The sequence below is a fragment of the Corylus avellana genome, chromosome 1 (genome assembly GCF_965113065.1).
Source record: "Corylus avellana chromosome 1, dhCorAvel1.hap1.2, whole genome shotgun sequence".
NCBI classification, from domain to species: Eukaryota; Viridiplantae; Streptophyta; class Magnoliopsida; order Fagales; family Betulaceae; genus Corylus; species Corylus avellana.
Window position 1 is genome coordinate 46634835 of NC_142490.1, and position 18449 is coordinate 46653283.

The 18449-nt window shown below is 34.4% G+C and overlaps 1 protein-coding gene across 1 annotated transcript; it reads right to left on the reverse strand.

Annotated features, from left to right (window-relative positions):
- Positions 1 to 10087: 10087 nt before the first annotated feature.
- LOC132170516 (pyrophosphate--fructose 6-phosphate 1-phosphotransferase subunit beta) lies at positions 10088 to 17076 on the reverse strand. The gene is made up of 16 exons (XM_059581520.2): positions 16806 to 17076; positions 16369 to 16527; positions 16154 to 16275; positions 15730 to 15783; positions 15534 to 15640; positions 14798 to 14903; positions 14504 to 14567; positions 14226 to 14314; positions 13093 to 13224; positions 12767 to 12937; positions 12549 to 12664; positions 12149 to 12260; positions 11874 to 11958; positions 11563 to 11607; positions 10887 to 10955; positions 10088 to 10345 (listed from the first exon to the last, which is right to left on the reverse strand). The coding sequence occupies exons 1-16, from the start codon at positions 16987 to 16989 to the stop codon at positions 10269 to 10271; spliced, it is 1692 nt and encodes a 563-aa protein (XP_059437503.1). The 5' UTR covers positions 16990 to 17076; the 3' UTR covers positions 10088 to 10268.
- Between the last annotated feature and the right edge of the window lie 1373 nt (positions 17077 to 18449).

The window sequence follows — 18449 nt, forward strand, 5'->3', positions numbered from 1 at the left end:
GTGTGAGAGAGAGGTGGGGGTGGCCCGGGTGGGGGATGGGTTGGGTCCATCATGAGTGGAACAAGCAACGTCATGTAGTACAAAACAACATGGGAAACCAAGTTGATAATATTACTCTATTGGAATAACTCCTCCTTAATTCTTATATACCTATCAATTTTATCCCTCCATTATATATATATATATATATATATAATTTTTTTTAAAAAAGAATTATTAATCTTGTAAGATCTCAGAAGTTAAGTTTGCATTACTTATATATAGTTATAAAAGAATGAATTATTGGTACAATATAATTAAGTTTAAACTTTTAGATTTAAAAGTACTTTTGAATTATGATATTCCTATCACGTTATATAAAAGTATATATATATATATATATATTTTTGTAATAATTAATATCAAAGTCAATGTGGTGTATGGCAAAGCGAACAATGATGGTCCATTTCCTAATTGAAACGAATCAACGATGAATGATGCTCATATTGTTTTGGTTTAAAATGATACTTCAATGTGTTAATTCTATCATCATCTCTTTTTGAATATTCTTTAGGTCTTTTAATCTTCAACAGGGGATATCCATTATGGTAAACACAGTTTTTTTTTTTTTTTTTTTTAATTGACACATATTTTTAAAGCATATGATTCTCAAATACCTTATTAGTAATATTAAAAATATATGCAGGAATTATATGCTTTAATGATAAATATCAGTTTAATAGGCTATAAGAAAGTGAACAAAATTTCTTCAATTTAATATGGAGAAAAACTTTATCCTATGTTGTACCCATCTCTGTTGAGTCCATAAGGCATGTTTGCCCCAATGCCCCTCAGTCTTAGACCCAAATGTAGCTAAATCTTCCATTATAGAAGAGCCCATAAGGTGCGCACGTTGATAGGCGTTTCAACGACCTATCAGCGTAGATCAGGGCCAATGGGTCAAAAAGAGGCTCGTCGGTTAGGCCCAAGACCAATCCTATCTAAAACTATGATGCACTTGTAGCTCGAGTGGATGCACCACAACTGATTCTCCTTCTTGCCATGTTAAAAAATGTTTTTTCTCACGTCAGATGCCTCTCTCAATATTTAGCGGGAGGGAATTGTTTGTGTACTCAATAACATTTGATTCTCTCAACAACATTAATTTGAGTGTGAGACTCCAAATTCTACCATAAAAGATAGAAAAGACGATCATATATAAGAAAGAAATGACCCTTCACCAACTCCAAGTACTCATTTATACACTTCATACTATATCAATTTGTTTTCCTCCCACCCTTACTAACTTAAGTGTCAGATGTTTTTATGTCAAACATTCGATGAACCTCTCTAAGCGTTTGTCATCTTTTCAGCCTCCTTCTAGTACTTCTTGGCGTGTGGTCACTACTGTATCTAACATTCTAAATCTTTTATTCACCCAAGTTGTACTAAATGGTGAATTAGAGTGGTAGTTATAGAGCTGTCTGAATTATTAGAGCCATCTAACTCTTGAATCTAGGTTGTTTGGGAATCATATTCCAATAAAAAGACGTTTGATTCATATGAGATAACACGAAAAAGCAATAATGTCATGTCATGGTGTCATGTGGGGAATGCCAAGTTGCTCAGATTCATGGAGCTCCTTCATTCATATGTACAAATGTTTCTGAGCGTTGACATATCCACCGCCATGATTCCCCCCTATTTGATTCACCAACTTTGTTCCAAAGTCCAAATTATTCTGCCACCTAAAATCTTCTTCATAATGCAAGTTGCAGCAGCCATGATTGTGAACCCAAAAAAAAAAAAAAAAAAAAAAAAAAAAGCATTTCTACCCCATTCTAAGATTGATATATTTAGATACGTTCTTAGAAGAAGACGTAATTCTCATATGTATTTTTAAAATTTATGTACGTGATATGTTAGTTTTATTAAATTTGCATGTGAGAATCATATGATTTAAGAATAAATATCAGTTTAATAAATTGAATTATTATTATTATTATTTTTCTTCGTAAATTGATTTGAAGTAAAACTTTATCCATTACATAATCATCGTTCGTTACAGTCTCCTTTAAATTGGGTTAAATATTTTTTTAAAAAAATTCAGATTATTATATTGACATATGTTCTTAGAGCAAGTGATTTTTATATGTATAATTAATATTATTAAAAATAAAATGCTAGTTTATAACCTTTTATATACATAAGAGCTTCCGCAGGCTGTGAAGAAATAATATATCAGCAGCAACCGCCGGTGCTCTGAAATTGGGCGACCTTCTCGGCCGCAATTGCTTGAGAATTAGTTTATACGACTTTCCGGAAGACGATAAAAATGAACAGCGTGTCAATAACCAGAACCAGAAAGCAAAAGGACCCACCGTACCAATGCCAACAATTAATCTCCACCATCGGATGGACAAAAATGCAAGGCATACGACAGTGACGTGGAAAAATGTTTTTTTGCTTAGTATACAGTGTATACACAACTCCTTTTATATTTCTTTATAAATTTGGAGAAGTTGACATGAATGCCACGTGGTGCCGTACAGGGCTAGTAAAACAGGTACCTGCCAAATAAATAGGTACCCGTTTATTATATGAGTGTAACTATTCTTTATGATGTTTAGATGAACCTTATTATAAAAATACATGCATAAGATAAACGGGTAGTAAATGAATCCGGTCAGGTACCTATTTTGCCAGCTCTGGACTGCCGTATGAATGAAAAAATTAAACAATAAAATTTGAGTCTTTTGAGAGAAGTTAACGTGATAAAGTGTCATATAGATTAAGAAAATGTTATGTGTTCTTTTAGTGTCATTTCAACTGTGATGTAACTTTTAAAATTACGGTTGAATTTAAGATTATCATAATTGATTTTTAATCTATTGGTGATTTTAAAAGCCACATCACAGTTAGGAGGACACTAGAAGAACACTAGAAAAACACCTAACATTACCCTATATATTATAATTAACGTCAATTTATAAAGGTAATAAGTATTAAGTTGATGTCACGTAACAATGTTCTTCATGCTAATTTGTAAGAAATTTATTAACAATATTCAAATATAAAAAAATGAATTTAATTATTTAATAAACTCGTATCTAATCAAATTCTTTTTTTAAAAAAAAAAATTATAATCGTCACTATTTTTATAACAAGATAAGTAACCAAAATGTAAGCTAGCAATGTACTTAAGTGGCCCCCATAGAAGCTTTTCAACAACCATGTGATGGGCAAAAGATTTAGGTGTAAAATAACATCACACGGTTGCAAATCTTCAGTATCAAATATATGGGTGGTGAAGGTGAAGCCATTGGGGTTGGGGGGGAGTTTGGAATCTAGTAGAGATCGATAGAGAATGGTTGAGAGGGATTTTTCTTTTTTTTTTTTGCCCTTTTGTTAATGGGGGGTTTGTTTGTAGGCAAAATGATGAGCCATGTGCAGGCAAAAACAGCATTATTACATTAATGAGAAGGGTCCCACGCCAAACAGGGCCTTCTCGATAGCTACTGCCTCGTGGCCTTGGGCACATGTGATTTTTAGCACTGTTTGCATGCTCTAAATCTAAATCCTCCTAATGATCCAGTGCACCGGCGGACCACCGTTCCAGACCCACCTTCATAAATGCTGGTATGAAATTGATGGATAAATAATAAATTGCTTTCTCCTCCTTAGCAATTTAGACAATAAATATAATAGAATTTTTATGAGTTTACTTACTCGAGCAGAGAGACAAATTGTCCAAATTTTATTAGGATAAGTAAATTTTATAAAACTTCAAACAATATGAACAAAGAAATTACCAAAAACTTCTATCATTTTTTTTTTTTTCACATGAGGAAAAGGAAAAGGGGAATTAGTGAATTACATCGGTAATAAACAAAAGATAGGTAGACAACTCAAACAATAATCTCTAAAAGACGCCAAGTCAATTGACTAACAAAGTAATTATTGAAAAAGATTTAAATCAATGAGCCGACCGGATCTAGATTCACTGAAATTCTTAAGGGAATTTCAGTTTCTGAAATTTCAGATCTAAGTCGTCTATTTTTCATCTAAGGGTCATTGTTCTGCCACGTGTCCCACTACTAATAAAATAATAAAATAATAAATATTTATTATTTTATTAATAATGGGACATGTGGCAGAACAATGACCATTAGATGGAAAACGGACGGCCTGAATTCAAAATTTCAAAAAATAAAATTTTTTAAGAATTTCAGTAGATTCTGATCCGAGCCGACCCATTAAAAGAACAAAGGCGGCAGCTTGAAAGGCTGCTGCACTTTTGAATAAGTAGAGCCTATGTTAGCTATGTTGATAATTGTGTTGTGTGAAATTGGAGAGGTGGGGGATGACATGGAAATCCAACATGCAAGGAAGGGGTTCAAAAAAGCCATTGCCCTTTCCACTGGCATGGCTGCTGTACTCATGTCTCGTTAAATTCTTGTGCTAATAGATTCATTCTAGGAATATAGTACTACAATGGTGTGCTCCAAAATTCTAAAGAGCTACTTTAGATCTCTCTCTCTCTTTGTCCCTTTGATAAAAAGATAAAAGAATATGCCCAATGAAAAAGTTTTTTTTTTTTTGAATTGGGTTATAGGAATTTATTCTGATTCGGTCTATAAAATTGTTATGTGTTTCTTAACAAGTGAGAAACACATACTTTTTTAATAACACATAAAAAGTACAAGCTTTGTTTTTTTTTTTTAATATAATTTAGATAGGACATGTTGATGCGTTGGTGGAGGTAAAGGTGATCTTGGAAAGACAACAATATGACAATATAAGATTAATGGGGACCAACTATGTGATATTAACGTACGAAGTTTTGAACTTGTGTTACAACAGCTGTAACTCATGCTAAAGAAAGCTAGAAAATGATTTCTTTAAGCATTTAGATGCAGCTTTTTAATGGGAATATTATACTAATCATCCCATTATTCGATATATACCATGTCTATGGCATATTCTATAAGAATCGTAATAATTATCTTGATCAGATGAAATTATCTAGGGATTAAAATATGGAGTAAAAAACATCTTACAGAACATAAGTTGTTTTCCTTTACCAAGAAACCAGAAAAGAAGAAATGATAAAGGTTGCATGAGTTTCCTATAGCACATAATCAACTAAATTATTATTATTATTTTGATGGGACTCATTTTTCATTCCACACAAAGAAAACAAGTTCCTCAACAGCAACAAAAAGCCAAACTAATCTCAATCTTCTGAGAACAGCCCAAAACCTCAAACAAACCACCAAAACCTCAAAAAAAACCACTACATAATCAACTAAATTAACACAAGCCATTCTCTAATATTACGGATCAAAATCCGTACGATTCTTTGAATTGCATGCAATTTAGGCAACCTAATTACGAAAGATCATCGTCTCTTTGTCGCTCATAATATGCCTCCCTATGCATTTTAAGAGAGAGAGAGAGAGAGAGAGAGCAGTGGAAGAGGGTTAATAATTTTCCTGAACTATGTGAAGTCTTTCTTTTGTTGTTATCATACTGTAAATAATATGATAGCCAAGGTGAATGGGTACAACTTTAATTATTGTGGTGCAGTATTTTATTGGATTTGGTAATTAAGCGTCTAAGAGAGGAAAGCAGGTGAAGGAGGGTCAATAATGATGCATTGAAATATTGTCATTATTTTGTTAATAATATAATAGTCAAGTTGAATGACTATAAATATGTGATTGCTAATTTATCATTCAGTGTTTTATTGGATTTTATAATCTTTCTTTTTTTCTTTTACTGATCTATAGAATGTTTCAAAATAGAGCTGGTTATATAGTCTTATACTTATTATTTATACATTGATACAATCTGAACTCGATATAAATACTAGTAATTTTTTACAAACGAGTCAAACGACTCACGAACCCGATACGGATTCTGATTGAAGGGTCTGATCTATTTAATTAAATTGATCGAATTATGATTAACCTATATAATTTTATACTAATGTTTTGATACGATTCGATACCATTACCGTTATGTTATAATCGTAATTCATTATGAAATGTAGAGTGGAATCCTGTGACTATACTATCATAATTTTTTTAAAAAAAAATTTAATAAAGGTAGGCTGGGAAGATTAATTGTGACTATTCTAGCCGAGCGTAAACATAGTAGCACCTATTCGCTGGGAGCTGCACATGAGGGGCATAGACGGTGGGAACTAGATGTGCTCCCTCAAGTTCGACTGAGTTATAGCCTGACTTAGCCTTACTAGAGCATTAATAAAATTTCAAGGCAACTAATACTAATTAGATATATGTGAAAATTTTTCATTACGAAGATTCGAATCCGTTCTAGCTAGTACATGCAATAACCACTTAAAAATTTTCTTGGACAATTAAATTACCGTCTTGTAATGGTTGACTATCATAAACTTGAGTCGGACAAACCTCGAGAAATCCCCGTCAAAGGACCTGTAAATTGTAATCCCCAAAGCATTGAACGACAAATGGTTGGAACTCATGACGAAGCACCTATATATACATACCGCTATATGGGTTCGGACTTCGGACCACATAATAGCTCATAGCACGAGGTTTTTGGGGTTTCACCATATGTCTCTTCCTCCCACGTCAACCACTTCACTTCGAATTGAAGATAACGCCCTAAATATACATGCTTTGCTTATTTGATTACAATTTAAATATATAATAAAATTATTATGTCTAGAACAACCAATTCAAATCCCCACAAGGTATTCTGTAATCGCACTGTTTGGCGTTTCCCTTGCGACGATTTGTGTGCTTTAAGCATTTTCACATTTGCATTTCTCAACGCTTATCCATTCTTTTTGGTCGGGCACTCAACACTTATCCATTCGACCACTGTTATGAAACTATTGATAAGTCTTCTCAGTGAGTGTAATGTAGATCAGATTTGCGGTGGGAAAGACATTTTTGTCATATTTGAGATCATCTCGAATTGACTTTTTGAATTCCAACCAATTCGGATAGCTATAGACAAGCTCCATTGTTCGGACAAATAAGTCTCATTAGGATATTCTCTAATTAGGAACTCTAACTGGCTGCAATTTGGTGCGACCAAATCCTGATAATCTAATTGAATGTAAACCCACCTCAAAATGATAAAACCAAGTACAACTTTGGTGTCTATCCCCCTAGCTAGGTAATGACATGTTCAAATTGCTTGAAAGTTATGCTATAACACATTGAGAAAATGCTCTTTTTCATTCTCCTCACCTTCTTCTCACCATCTCCTCTCTCTTGTATTTATTATTATTATTATTATTTTGAAAAAATCAAGATGTTGAAAGAAGGAAGATGGTAAGGAGAATGTGTTGTAGCAACTCTCTAACACATTTGTGGTGGAAAAGATTTTTTTGTCATCTTTTCGATCCTACGTAATTGGCTTCTTGAATTGCAGTCTAATCAAGAGAATGGATTCGATATAACTCACTTGTCCGAATAGGCAAGCCTTAAACCTCGGACCATCGGGACAAATAAGCTCCTTTAGGACTATCTCTCATTGGGAGCTTGAACAGTCTGTAATTTGGTCAATAAATTATAACCGATTCCAATATATATTTTAATTTAGCTAAAAAAAAAAAAAAACCCTAGCTAGGTAATGATATGTTCAAGTTGCCTGAAAGTTATGCTCTTACACGCAATGAAAGGTTTGTATACAATCTTTGTGCAAACCACACACCTAAAGCACTTTCGTATACAAAGGTAAAAATCATTGGAAGTTTAATACATTCTTTAATACTTTTATTGTAGAATATGTTATTGTTATTATTATTAAAAGATTAACATAAATCTAAAAGGTGAGACACGTGACCATTAAAGACACATGGGAAGATATCAACGTGGCAAATCAGCAGCATGTGATTGAAGAAGCTTTGGACATATTAAAGCCCCAAAAGGAGAAGCAAGTCGTGCTGGCTGATAAGAAAAAGTGGTAATCCTTTTAGCTGCATCAAAGTGAGGGTGGTTGTACACCGCAGAAGCAGCCAATATTTGCAAACAGCAAAGCAGAGGCCAGAGAGCATATATCTGTGATTTTGCTACTTTTCATGCTCAGAGATTAGGTGTGTTCTTTGTGGGCAATAATTCATGTCATGTGGTTCAATAATGAAGAGTAACTGATCACCCTGAAAAAGTCATACCTCTTGTTTACTTTTCTTTTGTTTTAAACAATAAAATTGTTGGTCATGCCTACAAGACTTGCCTCCTTTAACCCCGTGTTTGTTTGGAAGGATTGAATAAGAGGATAATAGGATACAAATTTAAGTTCCTTAAAGTGTGGTTATTTATAACAGAGGAGCTGATGAATTGTCTGGGAGAGTGCTGCTGAGGGCAGGGACAGTTCATATTTGTGTGTTGAATTTAAGTTGTATTGAGACATATGTATAAAATTATATACGTAAATTTAAACTCAACTTATTTAATTAAATATGTCATATTCTTTAACTCCAACCTGCTAATTTTGTGTTGGATTCACAAACTATGTAAAAATTGCCAGTTCTAAACATAGCATGTCAGGTTTAGACTGTGTGGATGCATGAGTAAAAAAATATATAAGTCAACCATAACCTAACTTTTTTAATTAAATAAGTCAGATCTCTTAATCATAAGATGCTAATTTCGTATTATGTTTGTATTGGATTTACAAGTCGTGTCAAAAATTGTTAGTCATAGTTAAGGGTACTACACTGACACTTACCACGAAAGCCATTAAATATTGGACAAAGTTTTCCTCCAAACTGGGTTAGAAGAATTTCCTTCAACTTAGTTTATAAAAATGACATGTCATTTTTTTTTAATAACATATGAGATGCACATGAGTTTTTAATAAAATTTATTCTAACTTTGTCCTTGCTATTAAAAAAACATATGCATCTCACATGTTCAATGGACATATGTCACTTTTATAAACTAGGTTGAAAGAAATTCCTCCAATCCAGTTTGGAAGAAAACTTTATCCTTAAATATTTACATTTTTATTGTGGCAATAAATGACAATGTCTCGTGCACTATCAAGTCAATTTGTAATGGAGTTAGAGTATTCTTTACATCCTCACCAAAATTATTTTTTGGTTATTTTGGTGAGACAATTTGGTGAAAGTGGCTAAAATCCTCACTTTTTAGCCTCATCATTTTAACCCAAAATAAATTGTGAGTAAATAGTACTATACCAAATGAATAAAAAATAATATAAATTTTCTCTCTCTTGCCTTATTTTTTTGAAAAAGGTCAAAAAAAAAAAATTTGAATTTTTTTTTTTAATGGAATAGTAAAAGTTAATAATTAAAATAGTGAGGCTGCTAAGTGCTTTTTAAAAAGTAAGTAATTAAAATAGAAAAAAATGTACTTTTAATTGTTTTGGTGAGTAAAATTTAGTGAGATAGGTAAAAATGTTATAATAAAATCTAAAGGACCCCAAACTTTTTGTTTTTTTGTTTGATAACTATGATCATTTAAAAAAAAAAACCATGTTCATTTTAGAGAGAGAGAGACACTGATGTACTTGTGCATCTGCTGTAGCTATAAGGAGACTGGTGCTTTTAAAATTGCATCGGCTCCCTTGTAAACCTTTCTCCTTTTCAATTAGATAAAAAAAAAAAAAAAAAATTGCATCAGAAATGCAGACGCGTGGTTTTCTTAATATATTTTCTCGGATCTTTCTCAGAAGCCTTCCCAAAAGTCCCTTCTCTTGGGGGACCAGTTCTTACCAGCACAAGCATCACGCCTAACCTGAACAGTCAGATTTGTGAAAATCGATGACAGTCAGCTGGTTCTTAATTCTTATGTTTTGCAGACAGTAAGAATTCGCTCGTTAACGACACGTTTCTTGTCAATAGCAGTCCATCTTAGACGACAGAAGTTCATCTGTTCAACCGTCGGTAACGTTTCCCTGTTATAATCTGTTTGAAGTATCTTAAAGATAAAAAAGTGTAGAAAAATAAGTTTTTTTTTTTTTTTTTTTTTTTGGGGGGGGGGGGGGGGGGGGGGGGGGTGGGGTTTGAAGTAGAACATCCCATTATCAACCAGACTAAGAACAAAAACACCCACAAACGAGGGAGTCAAACAGAAAGATGTGCTGAGGAGGGAAAGGAGGCTTTGTAAACCGAGTGTCACCAAAAGATACAATAAAATAGAAATCTCAAAATTCCCCAGTTAAAAACGAAAGGAAGAAATCTCACAGATGCAAAACAGTGTAGTTTTAAATTGCTCTCTAAATTATATGAACTTTTGCAATAAAGCAGGAGTTCAACGATTTGCCTAAGCATGAGCTCCAAGTTCAAGGAGTAAAGTGTGATTAACTGTGTTTGATGCTGGACCAATAAATTGGATAGGACCTGCAATGAAAAGCATCAACGACGGGTCACAGATTTAGATTAGCCATTCAGCTTGTAATCAATTTGCAAATAAAAATAAATGACAGGAAGTATGATGGTGACAAGAGAAATGGATCGTATGATGGATGTGTTTGCATTTGACTTTTTAATGGCACTATGTTCAGACAAGCTCGGCTGACTAAGACCGAGGCAAAAGAAATTGAGACCGGGTGCAATACTTAGGATATCGCCCGGATGTGATACATTTTATCTGAAACATTTTTTTAAAAATGTACTATCCAAATCATGACAATTTTTTTTTTTTTTTTTTTTTTAAAAGGGATGTGTGGTTCAGCCACCCCCATACCAGCCAGGCCAGTTAAAGGTTGGCCGAACCACCCTATGGCCATGGAGTTTGTTTGGCCACCCTCAAATTGATTGTCTCAATCTGGGCCGTTCTAAAATGCATTGCATCTAGTGGATCTCAAACCAGGCGAATAAAACAAGACCATAAGAAAGTTTATTGAAGTGATGGTAAATGAATAAGAAATTGATGACCAACCAGGACTGATGTAGCGATTCTTAATTGCCCACTCGTCTCGCAAGGACGCAAATTTCTTGAAAGGTGCACCTGAAAATTCATCAAGTTAATTAGCTTGTTGATAATTTTTTCTAAGTTGAGAATAACAAAGAAATTGAATAGAGCATTCCTAACAGACTCACCAAATTTTATTCACAAAAATAACCAAAAGTACACTTTTAAGTTATTTTGACAACTCACTTTTTTAGAGTACCCTAACAGTCTCACTATTTTAACAATTCACTTTCACTATTCTATTTAAATATTCTTTTTCAAAGATTTGTTTATTCTCTTTTTAACTATTAAAGGAAGAGAGAAAAACAAAAAGCACAAACGGAAGAGAGAGAAATGAGTTGTTTAATCTATAGGTGAGTGAATAGTAATTTTTAAATTTGGTGAGTACTGTTTACTTCACTACTTTTTTTTGTTAAAGTAGTGAGGCTGAAAAATAGACATTTAGACCATTTTGGTTAAATTGCCTCACCAAAATAACCAAAAAATAATTTTTGTGAGGCTGCAAGTAGTGCTCTTAATATAGAGCATGCTATATATGCCAAATGCCACGTGCCTACCATGAACAAAAAGATATACTACAACTGATTCTTATAACTTAATACGTAAGTGAACATCATAAGAAGTGTGCGCCAAAAAATCTTACCATCAAGCTCCACCATTGCCTTCTTGATCACAGGCTTGAACTTACCTGGAAAATGAATTCAACTTTCAACAAGAGCTCAATGATTGAGAAGAAAAGAAAAAGAAAACTTGAGAAATACGCCAAGTGCAATTATGGATTGAAATCCTTAAAATACTTTTGACTTTTTTTCAGAACTTCCGAAGGTTAACATAGTAATAGAAAGAATCCATATAACCTTTTACCATGGCAGTTCCATGAAGAATATCTTTCCCCAAGAACTTATTACTTAAATAGAATAGCAGTTACAATACAGCTAACCAATGTTACAATACCGTGTCTTCTCTCGACGTCCATTAATGCAGTCAATGCAGTCCCACCAGCTGTCCATTCTTCAACTGGAGCAGACAAATTACCAACCTGGAGACATTATGAAAGGCACATACAGGAATTTCGATTAGTTATGATTCTCACCATTTGACATGATAACACAAAATTGAACTTCAACAGAAAATGTAAAATCAACAGCAAAGTAAAAGAAAGAAATAAAAGTGAAAAAAAAAAAAAGGAGATTAAGCAGCATAAGGTAAAAAGGGAAATAACCACAGACCGATGATATCAACCCAGTTTTCCCATAGTGAAGGAGAGCACCAGCGGCATAACCCAATGCATAGCAGTAGCTAGCGTCAAAGTTACTTGGCAAACCACATCTCCCTTCGTACCTACAGACATAAAAATTACATAGAAGACAACAACTTATGCCTGGATAAGAATATAAAACAACATTTCTCAATATAAATTGCCACACAAAGTGAACAATAAGAATCAATTTATCAAAATTATGAATGTTAAGTTAATGAGTCGGGATCATCAGGTTTATCAAGGGTAGCCCTCAAGTCCTAATGTCCAAATCACATACAGCAACATAAAGACCCGCGGTCAAGGCAAAAATCAATTTGGAAATTGTGATTCGAAATGATGATATCTTATAAGGAAAAGAATATGAGTACCCGAAAAAGTGGGACTGCCCTTTGAACTGGGCATTATATGCACCTTCCTGCTTCCTCTTCTCCAACTCAGTTTCAACCATTTGAATAAGCATTTTCTCTGTTTCTATTTTGGCAACCTGATTGCATAAAACACATGTAAACTAAGAATTGATTGCTACAAAAATCCCAGATTGGTCAAAAATCATATACAGAACTAGTAATATATATGAAACAAATACCTGGACATTCCCATGAGGATCTCTTTCAAGCATCAATTGTTCCTGGATTGCTTGAGGTAAAAATTCAAAAAGTTGTAGAGATTGACTTGGGAGTTTCTTTTTCCATAGCCCACCTTCATCTACGACATCATTGGCCAGAATTTCATTCAGTTCTGAGATAAGCTGCTGTACCTGCAAATGTCAAAGTAACAATTTATGTATAGATGAACAAAGTGATGTTGATGTTGATGTACTTGTAAAACACCAGTGCATCAAATTCCTTGAATATTCAGTCTAGAAGGAGGGATAAAAAACATAGTACTGGATCACATGTTCACCAATAATACCTCAGGAATGAAATCAATTAGACCTTCAGGAATAAGTATAACACCATAGTTGTAACCAAGTTCAGCACGTTTACGGATTACATCTACAATGTGGTCAGTCACATTTTTCAACGTCTGCTTCTTGGCGGCAACCTGCAGCAAGAGAAATTCTAATTAGATGCACATGGAAATCTTTTCTAAGAAAATGATGGATTACTACTTTCTAGTTTTTACCATTGCCAACTATTTGTTTTTAACCAGCTCTATGTTTCCAACCAATTACAATGCATCCCTAAATCTCCATGGAGAAGGGATATCAAGGTACTGGATGACTACTATTTTTTAACAGTTTCCAACAAACAATACTCAGTTGGATTTTTCAAAGCAATTTTTCCTGATAAAAGGCTGAAGGTTTGCTGTAATAGAACTGTTGATGCATACTGCACATACTTGGGTTAAAAAAATCTCATTGCAGTCCAAACGGGTAACCCACTTAAAAAAAAATTATTAAAAAAAAAAAAAAATTATTAATAAAAATATAAAAAAATTAATAACATAAATCATATATTAAAGCAATTGCACTGAACGCTAACAACTTAAAACTTATCTTCAAGTTAAATGCGACCGATAGGGACTCCTATTGGGGGCTGCACTTCTAGCTAGACAGTGGAGACAAGACAACAGTAACTATACAGGGAGGACCAGGATGGGTCAATGTGCCACCTGTCCATATGAGTAAAGCCCGCTTTGATACTTACTCGGCACATGAGGAAAAGCAATCTTCCTTGGTCTGCTATGTGCGCAGTAAGGAAGGATGCAAAACTAAGTAAATATGTACTTGGTCAGAATAAGGATTGTGGGTCCAGGAAGTATAATTTAGATCCAGTCCGCTGATAATAGGAGGGACTCAGGTTTACTATTTGCTGTTAGTCCATAAATGGACTACTTGAAGCCGCCTTATTTCAGATGGGTCTGGTTGGTCTCAGTCAGATCTTATGTTTCATTGATTATCACAAAGATAGATACTTAGGTTGTGTTGACTGTCATAAAGATAGATGAAAATCTAACAAATCTTTTTCTACTTGAAAAATCATGAGCAACTATACTTGCTACACAAGTCATTTGAAAGTAAAATAATAGATTTATGAAGATACCTCTTCTCCAATGATGGTAATGTTTGGATGAGTTTGCAGAGCACACTCTAGTGTAATGTGTGAAGCCGCACGCCCCATAAGCCGAACAACTGCAAACATGGACACAGTTATAGGTATTTTGCTGAAAAGAACTGGACAAGCTGACAATCAACAGATGAGATAATGTGATGGAATATTGGCAGAGATGGTTACAACTCATACATGTGTATAGATTTGCGACTACACAGTACAGAAAAAACAGACAGTACTTGTAAGAATCTCAAACCCGCAATACATACAATGATAATATTTTCCAGTAGACCGGGCATCAACCATGACATTTCCAATCATTTCTGCATAAATCTGCAAGAATATAAAAACATTTTATCATAAACATGAAGAAAGATTTTTAAGTGCCTCATAACAACAATGTTCACTTAACCACATGGATGATATTTTAGAAATACATTTTCAGAAAATGAGATCACAACACATTATGGAATAGACATATAACTAATATCATCGTATGAAACCATGAAAGATAAAATATATGAAAAACAAAGAGTGAAAATTTGAGTTATAGTTATAATTACCCTGCAAGCAGTATCGAACCCGAAACTTGTAGGGACCTCTTTGCATTTCAGATCACCATCAATGGTCTTAGGGCATCCAATTACACGAGTTTTCAAATTTTTAACCCTGTTTGAACAAATAAAACAGACATGACCACTAATGCAATCCTACCGGGAAAAGACAAATAATTTTATGCAGAAATATAACAGCAAAATACTAAAACGCCCAGTCAGTTCAACCATCGGTTACTTGAGGACTAAAATGAGAGATCATACAAACTATTCCAGTACACATGTGAAAAGTCCTCTAGGCTTGATTCTGACAAAAGGGATGGCCAAAATAGATAGAGTTTCTATGCATGAATAAACATGAGGAGGACAGTGAGAGATCAGAATTATCCGTAGGAGTAGATAATGAGAGTTCTGCTACAAAGGCAAGCAAAGCTGCTTTCTTGACTTTAGAATCCCTGTGGGAAAGTGGAAGAAAGACATGGCAGCACTAAGAGGGGATACTCTTCTTTTTGCATTGCACAAAACCATTTTCACTCAATTTCTAATCAACTGCTGCCAACACGAGGCACCTAAGAGTGATATCAATAACTTCAAGCATCTTTCTGAAACCATGATTAAACATGAAGTAATTAACTGTAATTCTCCTATTATAAAATAATTATAATGCAAAATTTATAAACACGCAAAGATTACTTCAAGCTACCAAAAAAAAAAAAAATTATTTCAACTTGTCCTCATAACATACCTGAAATTTTCAGCAAGGAGGCAGGCATTTGTGTTGGAGTCATCCCCACCAATAACAACAAGTCCATCCAAATCAAGCTTTAATGCTGTTTCTTGAGCTTGCTTAAACTAAATATCATATTCATTCGCATTCGGTTAGAGTTTGCATACACAAACTTAATAGCAAACGCCTAAATAAGCCAAGAAGAGAGTCTCACCTGCTCTGGAGTTTCAATCTTGTCTCTCCCACTGCAGATCATATCAAACCCACCCTGATAAATTGAAATTACAAGCGAATCAGATATGATAATCCCATTGGTTTAACACGCACAAATGCATGTGCTCCATTACCAGATTAGATATACAGTGACTAAAACTTTCGCATTAAGCAGAACTTTCGCATTAAGCATCCGCTTAGCATTTCCTTATGGCCAAGTCATATTCACATTCATTCACGATACAACTTATTATCTCCATGTCCACTCTCCTACTTCCATACACACTGATTTCCACCACATAACCATCAATCAGAAATTTACAACAGCTAAACAGCCCGATTCACATGCATCCACTTGTACTAATAACTAAATCAAAGGCTTTGCAAATTCATGGAATACTGCAAGTAACACAAAATGGTCTCACCTGATTTCTGTACGGGTAAATATACTCTGCATTCAGTTCTACATACTTGCACTTCATGATCCCAGCAGGACCGCCTCTGAACCCGTACAATGTGCTTCCTTTGGCACGGTCCTGCAAGTAATCTGCACCACGAATACACGGATTCATATTCAACTAAAATTCAAACAATTAGTCTACAAAACGATGTCGAATTATCTGTTTGATGAGATCCCCACCGAAGATTCCAGAAATCACATTGTGCCCTCCTGGAGCCTGGCCTCCGGACAAAACAACGCCGATCTTCAGCTTCTGAACAGGCGCCGTGTCGGATTCGCTCGGCAACAGCATTGCCGACGGCTGCCCGTACAGATTCGGAAACAACTTCGCGATCTCACCTGAAAACACCGCAATACATTCAAATCTCAGAAACCAAAAGCCTCCTCTATTCTCTGTTTGGCGGCTAAGAGAAAAAGTAGGAATACGCAATAAAACTATGAAACCAAGAGTTTTCCTATTCCTTAGAACCAAAAAAAAAAGCACGAAATACAAATTCAAAGCTTCATTTCCTTTCTCTTTTCCTTGAATTTTGTCAGCAGCCAAACAAGAGAACTAATGCGGATTTATCAACAAAGACTCGTGGATCCGATACGGGAATTGAGAGGACGAGAAAGACCTGGATTGCCGGCGGCAGAGCTGACGGGGCCATCGGCGATCTTGAAGGAGCTTCTGAGAACAGAGGGGAGAGGAAGGGCGTGGTCGATACGGCTCGTCTGGACCTCGCTGTAAACGGAGGCTACTCGTCCCATCGCCGGCTTTCCGGCAGCGACATCGCCGTTAGCAACGAGAGCGGTAGACATTGTTAAACCTAACACAGATCTTTTTCAGTCTAGTTGGTGAGTGACTGAATCCGAGCGCGCGCTAACCAATGTAAGTCTCGAAGAGTCAGTTAGCCGGATCCATTTAACTCTGGTGCGTAAGGGCATGAAGGTCTTTTCAGCATTGGACTCTCCGCCCTGAAAGGTAGATGCTAATTGTATAAGAGGGTAGTTTCGGGAATATCGAAAAATATAACACTCATAGTGCACGTGTTGGCTTTCTCGATTTGCTACTTTTTGCGCTTTGTACGACTCAGATTGATGATTGCTTTGATGGCGTATAGTTTATACGATGATTCGGATAGCACCGGATCATTCTCGTTGTACCTTTACGGCTTCACCTAACATTCACTTGGCTGGTGGGCGGTTGATTTATGATCTTGTTCCATTGGATCCGAATCCGATGGGATTTTGGTGACAAGATCGGTTCGAATCTATTGGATCTTAGGGAATTTTTAATTACTTTTGGATTTCTAGTCCTTAGTTCTTTATTTTATATAGAATAATTAATTTTATATCCTTATTAAAGTCATGATGTAGTACTATGGATCGTGTTTTAAGAGCCATCAGTGCTATTTGTAAATTTATATTTTCAAATTACTATTTTTTAAATAACATGTTTTGAACAGAAAATTTATGAGAATAACACTTGAGGAACAAAAATATGAAGTTTATTATAGTGTGGATGGTTGGTAGATCTGGTTCGGTATTGATGTTTTGGCCTTCAACTCCAAGTCAATCTTATATATAAAACGCTACATACAACTAACAGTTACGAACTTAGGAATCAAACGTTTCATTAAAAAAAAAAAAACTACATATTTTTATATATACATTCATAATGGAATGTCTTTTGCGGGTCTAGCAAATGATGCTGTGTCTTTCCTATTTAGTTCTAAATATGTTGTGTATTGAAATTTCTTACCTTAAAAGAAACGAAATATAATTGGAAAACGAGTGCTAATTCTGTCATATCAGTTGGGAGTGAGATTACAATTTACAATGATGCTCGTAAAAAACATAGATTTACTCTTTTAATTAGCAATTGATTGGAAGTTGTGAAAAATTACCTTTATAAGAATTGGGGAATTCTCTTACTCGTCCAAAAAATTTGATATGAGGCAAAATTATTTTTTTTTTTTTTAAAAAAAAAAACTCTTTATGTGGAAAACAATTAAATTTTTGGAATTCACCTTATAAAAAATATAGGAAAAAATTCATTTTACTCCCTTGAAATTTTAGGAGTTTTTCAATTTGAACTTCAAAGTTTAAAAATTGGCAATATACCCCCCAATGTTTTAAAAATTTTCAATTTAAATATTCCGTTACTAATTTCTATTAAATTGAATAGAATTTTTTTAAAAAAAGCCTGAGAGTAATTATGTAATTTTTTAAAAAAATTTGTTCAATTTGATGAAAATTAGTAACAGAAAGTTTAAATT